General features: G+C 46.0%; 1 protein-coding gene across 2 annotated transcripts; it reads right to left on the reverse strand.

The window, feature by feature from the left end:
* Window positions 1-1,621: 1,621 nt before the first annotated feature.
* LOC311505682 (echinoderm microtubule-associated protein-like 6) lies at window positions 1,622-20,297 on the reverse strand. 2 transcript variants are annotated; one of them, XM_084569374.1, is made up of 41 exons: window positions 20,097-20,297; window positions 19,242-19,401; window positions 18,922-19,020; window positions 18,778-18,846; window positions 18,463-18,648; window positions 18,235-18,370; window positions 17,709-18,132; window positions 17,343-17,599; window positions 16,785-16,994; window positions 16,421-16,588; window positions 16,079-16,185; window positions 15,902-16,002; window positions 15,621-15,807; window positions 15,441-15,546; window positions 15,209-15,302; window positions 14,770-14,870; window positions 14,475-14,677; window positions 14,019-14,130; window positions 13,785-13,912; window positions 12,993-13,134; window positions 12,761-12,913; window positions 12,553-12,684; window positions 11,852-11,940; window positions 11,598-11,765; window positions 11,309-11,510; window positions 11,072-11,198; window positions 10,919-10,997; window positions 10,718-10,847; window positions 10,267-10,365; window positions 9,142-9,162; window positions 6,968-7,141; window positions 5,416-5,624; window positions 5,175-5,332; window positions 4,901-5,015; window positions 3,902-4,090; window positions 3,644-3,816; window positions 3,398-3,560; window positions 3,196-3,299; window positions 2,471-2,624; window positions 2,279-2,379; window positions 1,622-1,973 (listed from the first exon to the last, which is right to left on the reverse strand). In XM_084569374.1, exons 1-41 carry the CDS (start codon window positions 20,291-20,293, stop codon window positions 1,949-1,951), a joined length of 5,952 nt encoding a protein of 1,983 aa, XP_084425500.1. In that variant the 5' UTR covers window positions 20,294-20,297; the 3' UTR covers window positions 1,622-1,948. The 2 variants fall into 2 exon arrangements, with proteins under 2 accessions (XP_084425500.1, XP_084425501.1); XM_084569375.1 differs by lacking the exons at window positions 1,622-1,973; window positions 2,279-2,379; window positions 2,471-2,624; ... (9 more) ...; window positions 10,267-10,365; window positions 10,718-10,847 and having other exon boundaries at window positions 10,989-11,198; window positions 16,445-16,588.
* Between the last annotated feature and the right edge of the window lie 1,987 nt (window positions 20,298-22,284).

The following is a 22,284-nucleotide window of genomic DNA, read 5'->3' on the forward strand; positions in this document are numbered from 1 at the left end:
TCACAGATAAACAGTAAATAATCATTAAGGGTAAATATCAGCTTTCTGACCGCTCAGTATGATGCAGTTGTGTTGAATAGTTCACAGCATTTGGTAACGTTTAAATATGGCGACATCTCCTGGTCAACCGTCCACACAGCATTATAGCATGGAACAACAAAGGTGTCAAGAAACTGGAAGACAGAGAGTGAGAGTTTGACTGTTCTTTCTTTTAAAGACATTAATAATATACCCGTGTTATAATGTGACTGTACCATCACAAAATACTGCATGCAATAGAGACATAGTTTTGCAAGATTGATAGAAAAACTATATTTACAAAAAGAAGAATTGGGAAATGCATGTGCAATGTTGACAGTTTATCTAATCTTCAACCAATCCAACCTAATCGTCACACTCCCTGGTTGTCATTCAGTTAAATGAAAACTCTCCTCCTCCTGTTCAGCCATCGTGAGATATTTATTGTACCTGTTATTCATGAAAGTTCTGAAACCTTGATACTTGAGCTTTTAAATATTTTCTGTCATTATTTTAACTCTGAATCTGAATAAAAACCGGAGACAGAAATCTTTGCTCTCATTGGTCGTTCTTTGATGAGGTCACATTTACCTGGTGAGGTGAGACCACAGCGCTGCAGAATACTAGAGACACAAAATTAATTTTCTTTTAATTTCCAGATTTCTTTTTTCTGCTATTAGTCTTTTATGTGCTAAGCTAGGCTAACAGTTTCCCCTGCTTCCAGTGTCTGTGCTATGCTAGGTTAACGGCCCCCTTACTTCATTTTTGAGCTATGCTAGGTTAATCGGTTCTGGTTTATTTTATCTCTACACATTAAACCGTAAAAAATAAAACATCTTCTATTTCACCACTGAACTCTGCCGTTGCTCTTTCTTAACACATTTCAGAGTTGTCAGAGGGGAAACATTTGTTTTCAGTCGTAGCCTAATGTTAATGCTAACTGTGAGAAAGTAAGGTATCAAAATGCTGCCTAATACATGACAGAAGATAATAATGTTGATTTTAATTCGCGGAGATACTCCTCAAGTTTAATTAGCTTCAGTCTAAGGTGAATGAACTCAGAGGAAACGTTTCTGAAGAAAGAAAGACAACACAGGATTCTGGTCGTTGTAGCACAGTACAAAAGGTTTGTGCTTACATTTAGTGTTTTATTTAAAATTCTCAATATACGTTCAGCATTTATTAAACCTGGATCTTCTTGGTCGTGTCCTCATGCTGACTTTTAAGTTTTCACTCCGATTTTGAAACATCCTCCGGACGCTTTCCAAAGAAACCAGAAGTCTCTAGGACCGCCTGGAGGTCGGCACTGGACTAGATGCTAGCTAACGTTAGCGCGACCCAAAGGAAGTAAAACACCTGAAATACCCTTAAAAATAAAGAGTTTTCTTTAAAGAAATGTTGAACGCTACATGAAACGTCTTGACTAGCGACCAGGTCTCATGTTTTCAATATTTCCCTTTAAATCCGAGCACACAGCGCCACCATGTGGCTGTAAAACAACACACACAGAAACATTTATTAAATATCTAGTTTCTACCTTCACACATGTTCTTTTATTCACTTTGAGGTAGAAGGTCTTTTTTTTTTTAAACAAACTATTTTCTATTGATTTATTATTTCTGGGATCACACATGGATCCATCTTCCTGTTTTTTAAAACCGACACAACAACATGACGCCTGTAAGAGCCCTAAGTAACCACGTTAGCACCACGAGATAAAGTCGTATCAAATGTTTGGTCAGAGTCTGTGAGAAGGCACGTCCTGACGCTAGCTACGCTACATCACACAGCTACGGCTAAACACAGGAAATAGAAACCGAGGACTCGATCACAGTAAAAAAAAAGAGCCGACGATCCCGCAGGAGTCCATCAGAGAGGAGGAGAAGAAGAAGAAGAAGAAGTAGATGAAGAAGACGAGACTCTGGAGGACTCACTGACACTTCCACACAAACAGACTGGAGAGAAAAACACAAGAGACATGAGAATCAGAGAAGATCCAGGGGATAGTCTGACGATCTGATGAACTCATCCAGGTCTTAGTACGTTCTTATAATCGTCGTCAGTCTCTAGTCAAGTTCAAAGGTTCTTTCTGATACATCAGCTGACTGATTTGTTTTTATTTTAAACAAAGACCACACTGAAGGAAGCTTTAGTTCTTTGACTGGATCATTACTTCAAGAGTCTGGATTAACACTGCCACCTACAGGCACAGGCAGGAAATACAACACATTGAATTAAAGATGGAAGGAACAAGCCTCACCTGCAGTCGCTGCCGCCGGCGCTGATGACGTATTTATCGTCGCAGGAGAAGCGAATGTTGGTGACGTGAGCGGAGTGACCGAAGTAACGCTTGTGTTTGGCCTGCAAAGATCAGAGGGGGGGGGTTTGTCTCATCTCAAGCAACCGGCTCAGACGTCTTAAAAACATTTATCGTCACACCGAGGTCACTCACAAACTTCTCGGAGCAGGGGAAGTCAAACAGCTTGATGAGGCCGAAGTCGTCTCCGGTCACCAGGTTGAGGCCGGCGTGAGAAACACAAGCACAGTTGACGTCGGCCTTCTCGGCGTTACGAGGCCAAACGCCGAGAACCTCGTCACCCAGGATGCTATGGAAACCGAAGCAAACAATAACTGAAGTTCCCAAAACTCAACAGCGTGGTCTTTAAAATATACAACAAGTTCCCTCGGGTTAACACTACATTCACTGTGGTGTTTATTTAGTTCCCTCCACCCTGCAGCCAGTTCCCAGGATGTGCAGCATGTCGTCTTTGCTCTACACTTAATTTGACAAGTTCTCCAGTTAGTTCCCTTGGTGTCAGTCCTCCAGTACAGTACTCTGTGTCTCTAAGCCTTCATTGTTGGTTCACTAGATATTTTGATTAATTCCCTGAGTATAACATCTGGTCCAAGGAAACGACATGGACCTAATCCCACAGCAGCGTTGTTTAGGATTTACAACTGGTTCCCTAAACTCTACTTTATGTTTCCTTAATGCTGCTCAGTACCTTCCAGTAGGTTCCTCAGACCTGATAACTAAGCTCCCAAAGCTCATTTGGACACTTTCCATCAGATTTCTATTCATTTAGAACCAGTTCTCTGACATATCTCTAACAAATCATCTCAGATCTAAATATGTTCTCCATTGTTCCCTAACCTGAACCTGTTAACCAGTCTCACCTTGTCCAGGTTGCCCAGGTGATCCTCTCAATGACAGTCGGCTCTGAGACGACTTTCCCAGAGGGAACTTCATGCACCTGACGGGTGTAGGTGCTGGTGGACACCTGGGGGAAAACAGTGAGAACTAATTCACCTCCCGAAGACTTTAATGAAGCTCCATGACGAGACCAAACCCCAACATTCATTAAATGATCTTTTTAACCTGGATGTGTTTGCTGTCGGCAGAGAAGTCAATCTGGATGACGAAGCCGGGGATGTCCTTACAGTAACCGATCCGATTGAGCGATGGTCCCAGAGAGAGGTCATAGAAATCCACAGCACTCTCAACTGAACCCACCGCCAGGAACCGGTTATCTGGACTGAACCTGAACCAAAACAAACCAATCATAACACAGCACAGAGGACAGGACCAATACGTCCTAGTGTCTGTTGGAGAACGACGTCCTACCGGATGTCCTGAATGGTGACACTCCGGTCTCTCTTCTTGCCCCAGACGGTTAGAGAGTTGACCAGCAGGACGATGAACTCTCCATTCTCCATGCCGATGGAAACCATCTCGCCATTAGGACTGTAGGACGTACACTTGGCAGGATGACCCAAACTCACCTTGTTCAGGAGTTTCTAACACAAAACAAAAGATTACAGGAATGTTGTACCAAGAGAGCTGAGTGAATAAGTCTTATTAAACCTGAAGTTAAACCTGTACCTTGTCACCCAGGTCCCAGATCCTAATGGTCCCATCATCGCTGGCTGAGATGAAGACGTCTTTGAAAGGGTGAGCAGTTAAACCCCAGATCCCTCCCTGAGTGTGTCCGTTGATCATGGTGTTGGAGGCAGCGTTCTTCTCTCCAACCTCGATGATCTCCCCGTCTTTGGTTCCCACCAGGATTTTACCCTTGGACCAGAGAGTATCATCAGAGAGTTGACACAAAGGTCACAAGACCAGTGAACATGGTGGTGAACCAGTGTTGATTGTGAAAGCCATTTCTGATTTAGTCTTCAGATGAAAATGTTTGTTAATCACATTTTAGTCATTTTTATCTTTCATACTTTTAGTCGACCGTGTTTTCGTAAACTTTTAATTCTTACATTAGTCAAACTGCAACTAACAACATTCACTTTGTACATCGTCTTTATACAAAATCCTTAGGTTTCTCACTTTAGACCAGTTTAATGAAGCTTATATCTGTGGCATCCAGGTAACCGGCTGTATCAACACTCATCTCTTAGCACTTGTTCATTTCCACAGATCTCTTTCCAGAGCTGGATCTCAGCCCACTGTGCTGTCCTTGATCATTTATAAGGTTGGATCAGACATTACAGATAAAAGAGGCAGCATACACAAGAAGGATTCATTCCAGGAACTACATTTATGGACAATTTTAGTTAAATGCTAAATGCTAATCCATTATCCACTCTGCTGTCCACTGTTTAAATATGTGTCAGTAAACAGTCAGAGGGCAATAACTTCATGTAGAGGAAAACAGCAACTAGTAAAGTACTTACATGAGGCTTCTTTAAATTCATAGTTAGATTACTGACCGTGATGGAGGTTGCAGAAGTATCAGCGTCTTCAAATGTTTTATTCTACCACCTAATTTGTAGTCACGGGACTTTAGGCAGCTTGATAGTTTTAGGAGCTACCGTCACCTCACATGACAGAGACGGACATTTTGAAAGTCAGCCCAATAAATTTGTCTCGTACCTTCCCTCTGCAGACGGATCGGACGTTCTCCACCGGCTGGCCAGTCTCCAGCTGAAACGCCCGGCAGCGCTTCATCTCCTGGTCCCAGAGCTTCACAGCACCGCCCTCTTTGGTCCTAAAAACAGCAACAGCATTCAAGGATCCCCGACATGAACCTTAACCCTGTCGGTTCTGTGATCTGATGTCTCCCAGTGTCGTTTATGAGTCTAAAGAAGCTGCATCACCTGAGTCAATGTGTGAATATGAACAAACCACTTGTCTGTAAATGACTCACGGTCGTTCCTTCCCCCCAGTGACGATGAGTCCGTCTCTCAGGGTGGTGTACATGGTGAAGACAGGACCACTGTGGGCCTTTGCCACCACCCTAACCAGGAAGTGCTCCCTCCAAACAAACACATCTCCGTTGATAGCACCGGTGAATGTCAAGTTGTTCTGGACAAGAGGAACACAGATTTACTACAAATTTATCAAACAATCATTTATTTGAGAGAAGAGGAGGTTTTAAGATCTCTTACAGCACCAAACGCGACGGACAGCATGGTCTGCATCCGGCCGTCCTCCACTGAGCCAATCACACCTTTCTTGTACATGAGCGAACCTCCAACCAGAGTCCAGAACTTGATGTGTTTGATTCCCACCGACACAAACTGTGTGTCAGAATCAGGTCTGAACTCCACCACAAAGATCCGATCTGCGTGGCCACCTTTACTGGTCACCTTGGTGCCTGACAGACAAGTCAGTGGTCAAGTAGATTCTGATTTATGGTGTCAGAGCAGCTTTAAAGTGTTAGAATCATTCAGAATTTCTACATTTCTTCATAAAATCACCCAAAACGTCAGAAGAAGTCCTGAAAGTCAGACAAAAAGAACCCAATCAAACAAAACAAACAGAAATTGTACACTTTGGTATCAGTAATTCAGGACACTTAATCATTTGTTCATATCTGTGAGTTGTTAAAGTCAGTGCCTCCTTGTTTCCAGTATCTGCTGTGACCTCCTTGTAACTAAATGTTTCTGGTAACTGCTGATCAGTGGTCTACAGCAGCTTGGAGGAATTTTAGTCCATTCCTCAGAACAGAACCCCTTCAGTTCTGAGATGTTGGTGGGTTTCCTCACATCAACTGCTTGCTTCAGGTCCTTCCACAACATTTCTATTGGATTAAGGTCAGGACTTTGACTTGGCCGGGAGGGATGAGGTTCTGATGCTGGAATGACGCAGTGTTGTTTCATCTCCAAATATGATGCCTCTCATTTAAACCAAACTACTCTACTTTGGTCTCATCTGTCCACTAATCATTGTCCCAATAGTATTCTGGCTTGTTCACATGATGTTTAGAAATGTCCTTCTTGGAGAGCAGTGTCTTTGTCCATCACACCATGGTTGTTCAGTGGATTCATCAACATTAACATCAGCCAATGTGAGAGAGGCCTTTAGCTGCTTAGAAGTTCCCCTGGGTTCCTTTGGGAAACTCTCAGACTATTATGGAGTGATCTTTGTTGGTGGACCACTCCTGTGGAGGGGAACAGTCGTCTTCAATCTGACTGTGGATTATTTGTGGGTTCCAAACTCTTAAGAGATGGTTTTCTAACCTTTTCCAGCCTGATGACCAACAACAACTCTTTTTCTGAGCTCCTCAGAAAGCTCCTTTGTCTGTTGCCATCATAAACTTCCACAAACATGTGTTGTGAAGATCAGACTGAGACAAATCCCTGATTTATTTAAACTAAACCAGGAACTGAACCACACCTGAGTCTCATTACATTGATGGAAACACTTCTGAACACATGGATTCTGATTTGACTGTGAAATTAACTTGTAATCCTAGAGGCTCACCTCTCTGATATGTAACATTGGCTCATTTTCCTGAATAAACATACAAAAGTATAATATTTCTGTTTCATATGTTTGATTGGGTTCTCTTAGTCAACTTTCAGGACTTGAGTGAAAATCCATCCACTCGTGTTTTGAGTCATTTTTATGAAGGACCCAAAAATTTTTAAGTAGCACTGTATACATCAGTAGTAAACACTTCAGCTCTTGTTTTACTATTAGGGAACTCTTTGGTACCTTCCTGCCACCTCCACACTGTGATGGTGTGTTCAGGTTCCACCCCCACAGACAGCAGCAGCTTTCCTGTAGCGCTGAAGTTGACGTAACCAACACCTTTAGTGTGGGAACAACGCAGAATAGATAGCGTCTGCTTGGTCATGGCGTCCCATACATGGATGGACGGGGCAAGGCCTGTGAGAGGAAACCAAAAACATAGAAACCACGACCGAACAACCAAAGAACAGAAGCAGCAATAAGTTCAGGTCCTAAGCATCCAAAGAGCTGTGGACGCAGGAACCTGAGGAATGGCGGTACCCCTGGAACCAAGGAACTACAGGACCTAGGAAACTACAAACCATGCTAGCAAGGATCCATAGAACCCTTGACTAAAGGCCTTCAGATAGCCAATGGGCCAAGAAGTCCTGAGCAACTGTGGAACCTCAATGATCAAAATTACGGGTTTCACAGAACATTGGTACCACAGATCCCACAAACTGTGCTCATCAAGGACCAAAGTCATTTAGATAACCAAGGAAACAAAGCCCAGTATCTAAGGTTTCTGGTATAAACATCCACCAAAAAACTAGGAACCAGGGAACTGTCGTAAGAAGAACAAAAAGAAGTCAGAAAACCAAGGCATCAAGAAGCTGTAAAGACTCCAGGTACAGTGGTCCCTTGGACCAAAGGTACAAAACTATGACCGAGGATAGTGAGGAAGCCATGGAACCAAAGAACACAGGGAACAAATGGAAGCACAAAACCATGATACAAAACATCAAATAATGAAGAAACAAATGAACTGAAGGGGAACCAGAGATGCAGAGTATCGGGTGGAACAAGCTAAGCTTCGGGAGTTTAAGAGGGAAAGGGCAGGTAGGGACCAATCCATGGACTCTTAAAGGATCATTCACTACTTTAATTTTTAGGACAAGGTGGAGACTGGTGTTGACATGCTGATTCAACAACTGCTTCTAGGTCAAACCATGTTCACTCTTTCACAGCAAAGATTATTAAAATGATTAATCCCTCTGGCCACGATCACACAGGGCATCTTTTATTTCTAAAGTCAAAGTTACCCGACCCACAGACTCCAGAGTTTAGAGGAGTCACAAAACCAAACCCGCGAGAACAGGATCATGATGATCCATTGAGAACCTGAACACCAGTTAACAGGAGCTCAATGATCCGTCCAGCTTCTCAGCAGAGTTGAGACTCGTGTAACGGTGGCTGTAAAAGGTTAATGTGCTGTTACTCAATCACAGCACTATGTCTGATATGTTCTATCATGAATACAACATACTCAAGCAAAATGAACCCAAACAGCATCTGAATCAGTCACAGACACTGAACACTGTCAACACCCAGCTCAGCTACTTTAACATGCTGCCAAGACGAGTCTGACTTCCTACTACCATGCTCCCACTAATGTGGAGGAATCTGAAAACACTGTGGACAAAGATTTTGCATCTAAACCATAGACTGTAAAACCAGTGGATGCCACGAAACAACTCCTCTAAAGTGAAGCCAAAGCATGTGGAGCTCCCCCTGGTGGCTGGCTGTAGTCTAGGTCATAAGCCCCGCCCCCTCCATGTTAGTGGGTGGGACTTGGGCCAAACACTAAAACACACATCACATACATTTAAGGTAGTTGATATAATACTGATGTCTATGTTCAAGAGTCCATTTCTCTGATAAGTTTTGTTTTAGGTATTTGACGCTATAAAAACAGGAAGTGACATCATCCACACTAACTTTTGAAGAGTTTAAGACTTGACAAAACTTGACTTCCTGCAAATATTCACTGCAGCCTCCAAACACAACCACTAATCAGTGATTACAGGCTGAAACAGGAATGAACTGTTCATAGATCTACAAGGACACAGTTGAACATCTATCTGTTTGAGAACGTAGCCGATGGTTTAAACTCCTTTTACAGTAGGTGTGATTATTTACATGTGAATTATGCTGTGATGTAAAAGTGTTTTCATCTTAATCCACATTGGTGCAGACATGGACTCTAACAGACAGAATGCTGGGAGGAGGACGAGCTACGAACAGACCTGAGCAGGATCCTGACTCCTGATACTCACCCGACACCTCAGCCTCTACAGAGACACCAGCAAGTTAAACTCTCTCCACAGTTATGTGAATGGACCAGTGATGAGTGATGAGCAAGGTGAGAGCAGACTTACCTGGCAGGTCAGTGGCGTCGCCTGGTGATGAGGTGACAATGAGGAAGCAGTGGAAAAGAAAAGAGGTGCGATGGGCAGATAGCAGCCAGATCATGCATGACAACAACATGGAGATTCATTAAATACATGTGAGTCTAAGGCTCAGCTGGAAAGCTAGCTTCAACTACATCAGAAAGAAAGGTCATGGTTCCCAGATATGTTATTATGTTATTATGTTTGTGCTGTTAGCTTAGGAGACAGTGGATCTGAAGACCCAGAACATGTTGGGGCCCCCTCGTCCTACATGAGAGCCACAGACCGGAGGAAACACCAATCTAAATATTTGGTCGTCTGCTGATATGAAAAGTTAACAGTCACTTTATGTAGAGGGTCTAGACCAGGGGCCCTCATACCGATCAGTAGCACCATGAAGGCCAACAGACTTTTAGTGAAGGAAAGTTGTTTTGGAGTCTTTTAGGGTCTCTACACTGGGAATGATTCTGCTCCAGCAAAGATCTGCCAGGCCAATCAGATCTTAATGTGGTCAGTTATAGTTCAGTTATCTTATGAGGATACAGTTAGCTTGTTTAAGCTAATGTAGCAGCTAATGTTGCGTTGTTTAGGCTAACTAAGCTGCTAACATTACCTTCTTAGGCTAACATGGCAGCTAATGTTAACATGTTATGGGTAATTAAGGGGTTAACATTACCTTGTTAGGGCTAATTAAATTGCGAACATTAGCTTGTTTATGGGTAACATGGCAGCTAACATTATCATATCATTATATCTTCTTTAGGCTAATGTCAGATTGTTTGTGCTAACATAACTACTTTCATCATCTTCTATTTCGACAATCAGATCGCTTGGGCGGGGCTTCATGTGGTGATGGACAGAAGAAGAACAGTAGTCATACACGACATCTGAGCGCCATGGAGTTGAATTAGTTTCCAGCCAGGTCTCTGATTGGTTGGAGGACTATCCAGTTGACGCAGAATTATTTTTTTTCTCTGTGTCAATATGAAATCCAGATGTAAACAGACTCTGATTCTAAAAGAACTGAGTCTGGATACGACAGTACAACTTGTTGGGTTCCTGGTCTTCACTCATTTTTGGACTCTGGGATGAGGGTTCTGGCGTGGAACTCACCGATCTGCCCAGTGGCGATGATGTTTTGGTATTTGGGATGTTGATTGACAGTCAGACAGAGGATGTCATCCGTGTGCTCCAGGTAGAAACTCTGTGTTCCTGTCAGAACAGGAAGTAGGACGTGTGAGCTCAACAACAACAACAAGAGACCCCTCGTTGGTCTTCTGATTGGTCTACTGCCTGTCTCGCCTCCGAGACTGGTTACTGAATTTCCCTTGGGATAAATAAAGTAGTTGTCTATCTATCTATCTATGTTACATCTAGAAGGTTTTCAACAGGTTTTCACAGGAATGGACTAAGTGTGCGTATTGTTTGTCTAACCTAGAAACAGTAACATAGGAAGTCGGGGTTGACAAAGTGTAGGAGCCCTCTGGTTGGTGGTCAGTGGACCAATGAGAAGACAGACGAAGGCTCACATGGTCAGAAGGCCTGACTCAAGAGTGTTACTGACCAGCAGACAGGTTCTGGATGATCACGGCAGCAGCGGTGTGGAAGATGATGTCGGCGCCGTCGTTGAGGTAATGCAGGTTGTTGCGACAGTCAAAGCCTCTGTAGCCGAAGACGTGCTCCAACACCAACTCCTGATAAACAAAAACAGCTGCTGGAGGTAAAGTGTCGACTGGCTGACGCCAAAACGACGACTTGTACTGACCTCCACCACTTTCTTCTTCTTGGTCACATTGTTCTTCAGCAGTTTGTCCGGCAGCGGTGCAGCTCTGCTCACGGGAGGCCTGAACACAAGGATTAGCATTAGCATCGAAGGAGCGTCTGAACATCAGTCAGAGTAACGACGTGATCGCGTTACCTCTCCTCCACAGGAAGCTCTTTGTGCTGCAGGTGGGGTTTGGTTCCTGACATGTTCCTGATGCTGGCAGAGTAGATCTTGGTGACATAGTCCACCCCCTTCTCCCGGGCCACGTCACTGTCGTAGCCTGGAAACACAACAAGACCATCAGCAGTTTCCTCTGATGTACCAGTCCACCTTTGTGATAATGGATTAGCGTTTAGTATTTAACTAAAATTGTCCACTGGACGTTGCTACCTCCGTCTTCCTCTGTGTCATCGTCCGACTCCTCGCTGTCTACAGCTCTGCTCTCTTTGTGACCCGCCGGCTCTCTGGTCCAGATCATCAGCGCCGTGTCGGCCCCGCCCACCGACAGCAGCATGGTGTCGTCATTGGACCAGCGGACGTTCGTCACGTTGGTGCTGTGACCCACGTACTTCTTAAACTTGGCAAACTGGCCCTGCGTAACAGGAAACATGAGCAGATGAAGGAGTGGAATAGGTTTAAGTGTAGGATCTGTACACGTTGAGCTTGTTCCCCGTCTCACCCTGGACGGGAAGCTGAACAGTTTGAGGAAGCCGAAGTCGTCTCCGGTGGCCAACAGTTTACGATCTTTGGTGAGCGAGGCGCAGTTAACGAAGCTGAGCGTCGGCCATATTCCCTCACAGGTTGGACCAAGAACGGACGTCCAACTCGCCCAGTCCAGCTTCTCAAACTGGACAAACACAAACAGAAACACCCTGATGAACGAGATTTGAAAGAAAACAAACCAAACCAGGAACCTGTCTCTGTGTTTCTGACCTCGGCCACGCTGATGTTCTGTTTGCGTCCTCGCGGAGCCTCGAAGAACAGCTGCTCCTTAGCGCCGGTGTTGACCTGCATCAGTTTACCTGTAGAGGAAAACACCAAGAAGAGTCTGACTGGACAGCACTACATGAGTATGATTTAAACCACTAACTGCAGCAACTGGAGAGACAGCTCATCTACCAGGCCTCAAGCAGGCCTCCTCCATATGAGCTGGTTCTGGTTACTTCCTGTTAAAGGGGGATTTCACGTTCTGGGTTCTAGAAAGCATCTTGAAAATATTTTGATTGATACCGACGCTTTATGATCAAACTGAATTCATTTTAGCTCATTGCTAATATTTATACAGGTTTGTCTTGCAGGTGGCTGCAGTTAAAGCTCTGTCTCATACCCTGACTATCAGATCTAAGCTTTGAGCTAACGCTAACGTATCAATTAGCTTATATCGGTGAGTTCAAGACTTAAATGCAGACATTAGCATGCTAACACAAATGAACGTTTAGCATATTTCTAAAAATACTGTTTGCAGTCCTGAAACCTAGCATAGCATGCTAATGTTTTCGGCATGTTACATGTTTGAACTGAGTTTTGACAGTTGAGATATATATCTAAGCTATTACTACTGTTATAGGTTAGATGTTACTCTGTATTACTAGCGGTTAGCATCATAGAGTTAGCATCAGTACAGGTGTGTTCACCTCTGGAGTCCCAGTCAATGTGAGTGATGTAGCTTCCAGCTCCTTTACAGACGCCGACTCTCTTACTGGTGAGGACGTTGTAGATGTCCACAAAGGAATCATAGGAAGCCACAGCCAGGTACTTCCCTGCATCTGAAACACACACCTCAGTCTTCAGCGACTGACCAATCTCCTTCATCGTTCCTACCTCTGAGACGAGTTCAGGCACCTTGGGAGAAGCGGATGTCCGAGATGAGCTCTCTGCGGTGGTGGAAGGTCACCATGTCCTCCAGCGTGTCGGCGTTCACCACCAGGAAGCTGCCGTCATTCAGACCGACCGCCAGAGCTTTACCGTCGGGAGAGAAGGCGCAGCACCGCCCACCTGACAGGTGACACAGGTAACAGAGGTAACACAGATACATAAACACATCAAGTATTTACTGGATCTTTACTCATCTCACCTTTCTTGAGTTTGCGGACGGCAACCATGCGGTGATTGGCTGACAGCTCCCAGATCCTCAGAGTTTTGTCATCACTGACGGTGGCACAGACAGGAAGCAGAGGGTGAGCTGCCAATCCCCACACCTCCCCCTCCATGTGACCCTGGACAAAATGCAGCACACACAGGTTTAAGGTTCACCTGCGACAGTATCTGTAGAGAGTCAAGTCATCCAGATTAGACAGTTGATGATGCTGGAGGGGTTTGTGCATGTCTGTGATCCAGGGCACATCAATGTAAGGCAGCTCGTTCCAGGAGAGTCTTGGTTTATGCTTCTGGAACAGATCTACACATAGTCTACACTGTTGACAGCATTTATACTGGTGTGTCGCAAATGGACTCACATCGTACCTTGCGTACCTAGGCTGTAACTTGGCTGTACCTAGTGTACCTAGGCTGTACCCAGCTTACCTTGCGTACCTAGGCTGTACCTAGTCTACCTAGGCTGTACCTAGTGTACCTAGGCTGTAACTAGCGGTCCTAGAGAATCTAGGGCATAGATCAGACTGTGAAGTCTAAAATCTAGCTTCAAAGGAACTCAGGTTTCAGAGTGGACAAGGTTGGCAAGGTCAACTGGTTTACTGGGATTGCAATTTTAAAAAAATCACACTAGGGTGTCCTCTAGTTATCAGAGTATCTGCTGAAGATGAGACTGATTATCAACCACTGGCTCCAGGAGGAATGAGGACGATTTGTCTGGTTGTGGAACAGTGGACAGCTACTCTCAGACGTTTTCTCTGAATGTCAGTCTAACCTGAACCAGCAGGGTCATCGGACCGCTCTTGTCGATCTCCAGGATCTCTCCGTTCTTTGTTCCCAGCAGAATGTGACCGTGGCCCAGAGTGATCGCTCTGATGGATGGGTTGTCCTCCAGCAGCAAACCTGCACAGAAAACGAAGGTCAGACGCCACAGAAAACGAGTCCGGACCTGAAATAGTCCAGAGTCACATCTAAATCTGTCTGAAAAGTGAAGGTGACTCTGTGAAACCTTTAGAGGACGGGGACAGGGCAGCTCTCTTGATGGCGTACGTCTTCAAACACCTCTCAAACATGTCGTCCCAGAGCTCCACGATGCCGTCTTTCCCCCCCGTCACAAAACCCTGGACAGTGAACGCAGCACGGGTTAGCAGACCGTTATCACAAGAAGAGAAGGAGGATGGATGGATGGATGAATGAATGAAAGAATAGATGGATAGATGATCAAATGATGGATTGATGGATGATGGAAGGATGGATGGATGAGGGATGATGGCATGATGGATGGATGGATGAATGGATGGATGAGGAATGGATGGATGGATGAATAGAAGAATGGATGATGAATAGATGGATGAATGAATGGAGGGATGATGAATAGATGGATGAATGAATGGAGGGATGATGAATAGATGGATGGATGAATGAATGACTGGATGGATGGATGAATGGATGGATGATAGAGGACCTTGTCCAGGGAGCACATGGCGAACACAGGGCCGTCGTGGGCCTTGATGGTCTTGATGAGCGTCGTGTCTCTCCAAATGTACACGTCTCCGTTGGTGGCTCCAGAGAAGACCAGGTCCTCAGACCGACCGTAACTCGCCGACATCATGGTCTCCTGCTTCCCCAGGTTCCCAAAGATCCCTCGTTTAAAGGTCAGACCTCCTCCTGCATGACGGGAACAAACACACAACATGTAGACATCCAGAGTATGTCTGGTATGTTTCAGGTAAACATCAAGAGAAAAGACGTTCGTCGACCTGAATGCTGCCAGAACTTGATGTGCTTCATGCCCACCGTCACCAGTTTGTCCATCCTGAAGGGATTGCTCTTCACCACAAAGATCTTATCTTTATGACCCCTGCAGGAGAGATAACACATCAGTTTGAACTCCTTGTTTAAACATGTGTTTCACGAAATCCAGTCTGACAAGCTGGCGTCGATACAGTCGGCAGGCATGGTGATGCGCGTACATATCCAACCAATGAAACAAAAGGTCACGACTTGATTGGTCAGATTTTATAGCGTGTAGTAAATGCTGTGAGCTGGGCTAAACGTAATGATCTGTAACCGTAAACATACTGTAGCTCATCTGAGGAGAAGGTCCAGGTCTGTTTGACTTTGAACCGTTTTAACCAAACTAAACCCGCCGACTCTGAATGACTGGATCCAGGTGAGTCTGGATCCAGGTGAGTCTACCTGGCCTTGGCCAGTCTCTCTCCCTTCTTCCAGTCCCATATGACGATGGAGTGAAACTCATCAATTCCCACTGAGATCAAACTCTTCCCGTCGGCTGAGAGACAGACAAGAGACACAGACACAAAAAGACAAAGAGACACAGGTTGATGTTGATGACCTACAGTTTTATGTGGACAGGTGATAGCTAACGGTTAACAAATCACATTTTGGGATGTCCAATGACGCGGTGTACCTGTGAAGTCCAGGGCACACACTCCTCTGCTGTGATGTCCTTTGAGCAGAGACAAACACTTGAGAGTCTGGATGTCCCAAACATGGACGGCCGGGTCTCTGCCCACCTGGACGCACAGACAGCCAATCAGAAACACTGTACGTTTGACAGTGATGCTGTGCTCTAATGGGTTGGACATACCTGTGCAGACGCCACATAGTCTTTGAGCGGGTGGACGGCGAGGCTGAGGATGTCATCGTCGTGGCCGAGGTAAAACCTTTGACTGTGCTGCAGCCGGTTGTAGACAACGGCGACGGCGGCCACGTGGTACACCACCTCCCCCGTCTGACTGTAGAACAGGTTGTTACGACAGTCAAAGCCCCGGTACCTGCACGCGACAGGAAACAACCGCCACAAAAAAGTTCAGACGACTGACATGATCACGTTTGGTTTAACTTTTAGACATCAGCGTTTGTTTTTACCCGTGAACAAACTGCAGACGAAGCCCCTCCTCTGGAGCTTTCTGCCTCTTCAATGAACCAATCAGCTTCTTCCTGAGCTGCGGCAAGTCCTCCTTATACACCTGCACACAGAGACAGGTGAGTCAGACAGGCAGGTCCCTGACAACAGATTCCTGTGTTCGGTTGTTTCCTGGTCACCTGACGTTCATAGCTGGTCTGAGCTTCCTGTTCGATGTCTGAGTCAAGTTCCGGGACATCGGACAAGTCTGAGTCGGACTCGCCGCTGTTGGAGTCGGCGTAACCCTCTGAAGACACAAACCAGGAAAACACTTTGTTTGTTACATGACCGATAACTGGACCTAGTTTTCAGAAGACCTCAGCTATAGTGGTTATTTGTATTTTGTGGTTATGTAGAAATATGAAGTGTCCTTTTTTATTTTTGCTTGCTAATCGCTGAGAATGAGGCATTTGCGTTTCTAGGATAAAACCTGGTTTATATACCAACACTGCAAATGTTTCAGTGGTACTTGTCGGTGTTACCTTGGAGCAGCGGCTCCAAAACACCGTTCATGACGCCCTCAGGTAAGAACCTCCACTGGAAGACGGCGTGGTCGGCGCCACCAGTGCTGACGACCCACTGCAGATCGTTGGACCAGCGAACGTTGGTCACATGGGCGGAGTGACCGATATACTTCTTGAATTTGGCCCCTGAAATAAAAAATGTAAACAGAATCCAGTTAAAGGTGCGTTATCAAACTTCTGTAAGAGAATAAAACTCAATGGATCAATCCCCCACACTTCCTGTTCGATCAGAAACATTTTGGGACTAGGAACTAAATTCTGACCCCAGTTTTTCAGGTGAAAATGAAGGTATAATTCCCGTAGCGTAACAGAAACCACAGACCTTTCTTCAGGCAGGGGAACCTGAAGAGTTTGACGAGGCCGAGGTCATCGCCAGTCACCAGCACCGCGCTGCTGTAGTTAGCATCCACAGAGTTCACATTGATGATGTTGGAGTATTTGGGCCAGATACCATTCACCTCCGGCCCGGCAACACCTGTCCATGTCATCCAGTGGATCCCCTTTCCTTCCTCTTTAGGGACCAGCTTCCCCGCTGAAAAGAACAGCAATGAGCTAGGCGAGTCACAAGTAACAAACCCAGTCCAGAGAGGTAGGTCGCAGGTCTGGTACCGGTCTCAACAGGTCTTTTGTTCTCTTGCCAGTCAAAACAGGTAAATCCCAAGTCTCTTCCCAGATCTGGACAGGTAAGTGCTAGGACAAGTCCCAGGCCTAGGTAGGTGAGTCTCAGTACATATTAAGTCACAGGTCTACACCAAAACCCCGACACCCTAAAGTCCTCTACTAGGTCTAGTCCCCAATGGTCTGGTCTGGTAAGTCTAAACTTACCAGACCAGACAGTGGAATCCAAAGACCCTCAACCCTCGTTCAAAGAGATCGGTACCTGGCATCCTGTAGAAGAGCCGCTCCCCGGCGCCATCATTGGTCTGCAGGAAGCGGCTGTCGACTGACCAGTCCAGGTGAGTGATGAAGGAGGTGGAGCGGCAGCACTCGCCCACCTTCTTATAGCGCTGGGCGACGGCGTAAACGTCCACCAGCCCGTCATTCGACCCCACAGCCAGAAATGAACCGTCCGGGGAGAACTTCAGCTCGTGGATCACTTCCTTTCTGTCCTTGATGTGCACGACCTCCGTCATGTCCCTACGAAAAAACACTGGTTACCTCGTGATCTTCAGTTCAAACATCTACAGATATAGTCTCATCAGCTAATGGTCATTGTGTCACATCATGGTGACGGCGGTGAGGTCACCTGACACGGAGCACGGTGAACGACCCATCTTTCATCCCCAGAGCCAACTGAGAACCGTCGTTGTTGAAGGAAACACTTCGGACCGACTCTTCCATGTTACAGCGAGCTAGAAGAGTGTGGTCAGGGAGACTCCACAGCCTAAGAGACAAACAGGTGAGACAGACAGGTGAGAGACAGATGGGAGACAGACAGGTGAGACAGACAGGTGAGGGATAATCAGACCTGACGGAGTGGTCGTCGCTTCCGGTGACGGCCACCGGCTGCTTGGGGTGCAGGTCCAGGGCCCAGAGCTCTCCTTCACTGTGTCCCTGCATCAACAGAACCGGTTTGTCCCGGTCTCGGACCATCACCTCAAAGATCTCACTGTCCTGAGTCCCCGCCAGGATCCGGTCCGCCTTCCAGCAAACGCTGCGGATTGACAGACCTGCAACAGGAAACAAACCTTCAGACCGGGACCAGAGGACGTCCAGGCATGTCAGCCTATCCCTGTCCCAGAAGACGTTCGTGTTCTAGGGGACGTCCAGACCTTTGTAGCCCTGCTCTGCCTCTCTGAGGTCAATCTTGGTGATGGGTTTGAAGTCGACGTCCCACAGTCGGATGCAGCCGTCTCGTCCTCCGGTGGCGAATCCCTCCTCACAGGAGTGCATGCTGAAGATCCCCGCCTGGACAGAAACATCCCATCAGCCCAGAGACACAAGGATCTCTGACCTTTGACCTTTGACCTTTGACCAATGACTGATAACGTATGCGTTACCCCGTGAGCAGCCTGGACGGTCCGGATCAAACTGACTCCTCTCCAGACATAGACGTCTCCGTTCAGAGCGCCGGAGTACGTCAGCTCGTCTTTGGCTGCAGAGACACACAGGATGGTCTGGAGGTCCCCCGTCTTCCCAAAGATCCCTCGCTTCGGGGTCAGAGCGTTCCCACACAGTGTCCAGAACTACCAGACAGGTGGGACAGACAGGTCAGAGACAGACAGGTCCAGTAAAGCTAACGTCTAAAGACTCCTCCTGAGTCAGAAACCCCAGCGTTGTGCGGTCGTGTTCCTGGTTCCTTGTTTGTGTCTCACCTTGATGTGTTTGACTCCACAGCTGACCAGTCGACTGGACTGGACTGGGTCCCAGCAAACATCAAAGATCTGTGGAAGCAAAGTGAGGCTCTGAAATCTGCCACAAACTAAACCAGCTAAATGCTCGCGGAGGAGGAGTCCTACTCTGTCCGAGTGTCCCGTCGCCGTGGCCAGGACACGTCCTCTTCTCCAGTCCCAAACGGACACCGTGTTCTTGGCGTCCAGACCGACCGAGGCCAGTCGCTACAGCAACAGACACCAGACAGAAAACTAAACAGACTAAACTCATTCACAGTGGGAGTTCCTCAGGGCAGCATCCTGGGCCCACGTGTGTTTACCACTTATAGAGTTGCTCAATTTAAGAGTACGGTTAAAATGTGCCTCGGGTCGTGGTTGTTGTGTCTCTCTGTGGTTGTTTTGTGTCTTTGTGGTAGTTGTGACATCATGAAGGGGCGTGGTCTTACCTGTCCATCAGAGTCGAAGGCGAGGCAGGCTACTCCGTGGGTGTGGACATCTCTCAGGATGGAGACAGTCTGCATGGCGTAGGTGTCCCAGATACAGATGTACGGGTCTTTACCGACCTGACCTGTGGCCACCTGGATCTTATCTGGATGGATGGCCAGACTGAGACAGAGGGACAGAGACAGAGGGACAGACAGAAAGAGACAGAGGCAGACACAGATACAGAGAGACATTGCTCAGTCACATACTAACTGCTGAGTTTAGAGACAGCTGCTGACAGATGTGAGCTGAGCTGTGATTGGCTGACGCAGCGTTTAAATGTCGTCCTGCAGGCTAGAATCTGACACGGACTAATAAACACACGTGTTTCCAGCAGCACGCCAACGACCTCCATCCTGGTCCGTACACCAGTCTGTGTAAGGACCACCATTTTAGTGGTTCCCAACCTCAGGTCCTGGGCCCAGTAAAGGGTCACCAGGTGGATGTGAGGGGTCAGGTTTAAGAGTTTTGTTTTCACTTTTCACAGAAGCAAAGAAATAATATGTCAGAAACGTTTGCCGCTATCTTGTTCTGGTGAGCCAAACAGAGCGTGTGCGGTAGCGACTCCTGGGCGGAGACTTGGAGGAAAGGCCCCGCCCACAAATACCAAGCTGGAGCCCTGATGTCTCGCCTTGTTTTGTCTTCACTCTTACAGCAACAGGAAGTAGTGACGTGTCGGCCATCTTTGTTGACAGGGGTCTGACTGGTACCGCCCCCTGGAGGCCGCTCGTTTAATGGCGTCCTCTTCTCGTTTAATAATATTATAAAGGATGATTCATCACCTCATCAGATTAATTTCACCAGAGCAACGTCCTCACCTGATGATGTCATCATTGTGTCCCAGGTAGAACTTCTGGGTGTGCTCTCGGGTGTTGTAGACCACGCCCACCCCTGCCACGAAGTACACCACCTCTTTGCCGGCGGTGTAGAACAGGTTGTTCCGGCACTGGTGGCCCCGGTAGCCGTGGATCCACTCCAGCCTGAGCTGGCAGCGAGGAGCTGTCTTATCAGACATGATAAATCTGGAAACGTCCAAATCCAACCACTTCCTGTTTGGTCAGGAAGTCCAACGAGTCCCCGGCAAGGGAACAGTCTGCTGCTGCTAATGCAGCTGGAAGCTGTAGTCCATCGCCGTAGTCCCTTTAGCAACTACACTTCCCATAATTCCAGACGGCAGCTTCGGCACAGCTAGCTAACAGTAGCCAAGTAGCACAAACCGACAGGAAGTTCATCCCTTTTTATTTTTGTTGATGATGAGTTCTGTTAACTTTAGCTCACCTTTCTGTTTCTGGGACAATCATTTAAATTTGGAATATAATAATTTTAACCTATTTAAAAAAATCTTGTTGAATATGATAGAATCTGGGAAAATCAAACTATTAAACAAAAACCTTTGAAATACAAATTCAAAGGGAGTTTTCTTGTATAATAATTTTAGATATTATTAATATTGGGTTCTGTCACAATATTATTTTTCTATATTAATATTTAGCTGATAATTTTATTAAAATATTGTTGGAGACCAGATTTTAATCCAGGACCGTGATTTAAAGGTTTAACTCTTCATAGTAGAATAAATTAATTAATTAACTGATGACCGTTGTAATGACAGAGTCGCTGACAGCAGAAGGTCAGAGAATCTCATTCAGACGTCCGTTAATAAAACCTCTGATTTAATTCCTCCGTCTGAGGTTGAAACCACCGGAGATCCCTCCGCCGTCTCTCCGCTGTTTCCAGCTCAAATCCGGAGATTACGACGCCGATTTATCTCCGTCCTTCTGCCTCCGAACGGGGCACGAACCCGCACCCGGCACCGACTGCATCTACCGCCGCAGACCGGCGGACGGAGACCCGCAGCGGTTCCCCGGCTCACAAACAGCCCGGAAAACCCAGAAAAACGATGGAGGAGAGACGGAGTAACGGAGTAACGGGAATCCCAGAGATCACTAACGGCGTCAAGGCGGAAGCCATGTATACATCCACTTCCTCTCTTGATTTTCAAAATAAAACGGACTCTCTGGATACTCGCATTTTGCATTGACTTCAACTATTTTTCAACGTATGTAAACGTTCCACATATGTTTGTTACATTAAAAAAAAAAAAAAACAGTGAAAACTAAAAAATTAAAAAATATGCGATAATAATATTTGTTCTGTCGTTGCGTGTTGAAAACATAACCACAGTGATGTTTTTCTTTCTAGTATAGTTACTGAATCAAATAGCTGCAGGTTTATTGTAGTTCAATAAACTACATGATTGAATGATCTTCGCCCACGTGACACCTGGACGGGGGCTTTCGTAATAATTTGATTACTCTCGTGTGACGATAATCCGATTTTATTTTGAAGGTCACAACCCCGGCTTCCCGTCTCTTTCCCACTCAACTGCGCGAGCTTCCCGCCTCTGTCAGAGCAGGTGCGGTTTCAGCGCAGCAGCGGCCTCGTGAGGTTGTAGCAGCGGTGCAATCTGGGGATTGTAGTGTTTTATCTTACAGCTGGCAGGAGACCAACCAGGGAGATATAAACATGGACGGTATTATTATTATTATTATTATTATTAGTAGTAGTAGTAGTAGTATTTCTGCTGTGGTGTTTATTCGAGCTAATCTTTCTATGTTGGCTAACTGATGTTAGCAAACAAACAGAGTTTTTCTGTAACACCTTTAGTTTCCTGTAACGTTAAAATACCTGAAAAACTGAATGACGAACAGGTCAGAGGTCACCATAGTGTGACAGTTTTGGAACCTGTGAAGGTTCTCAGTCATCCAGGTCATGGTATATCTAAAAAGGTTCAAAAAGTGGACTTGTAGTTTTTTTTTTTCCGAGTGGTGAAACGTCTTCTCAAAAAAACTCTACAAGTCCAGTTGCCTTTTTGAACCTTTTTGGATATAAGACACATCTGTTTCAAAATATGAAACTCTCAAACTGAAAACGTGGCTGTCTGGTGGCAATTCAGACCATAAGCTCTGCCCCCTCCATGATCGCAAGTGGGCCATTTTAAATAGT

This window comes from Chelon labrosus (genome assembly GCF_963514085.1).
Source record: "Chelon labrosus genome assembly, chromosome: 2".
Classification (NCBI taxonomy): domain Eukaryota; kingdom Metazoa; phylum Chordata; class Actinopteri; order Mugiliformes; family Mugilidae; genus Chelon; species Chelon labrosus.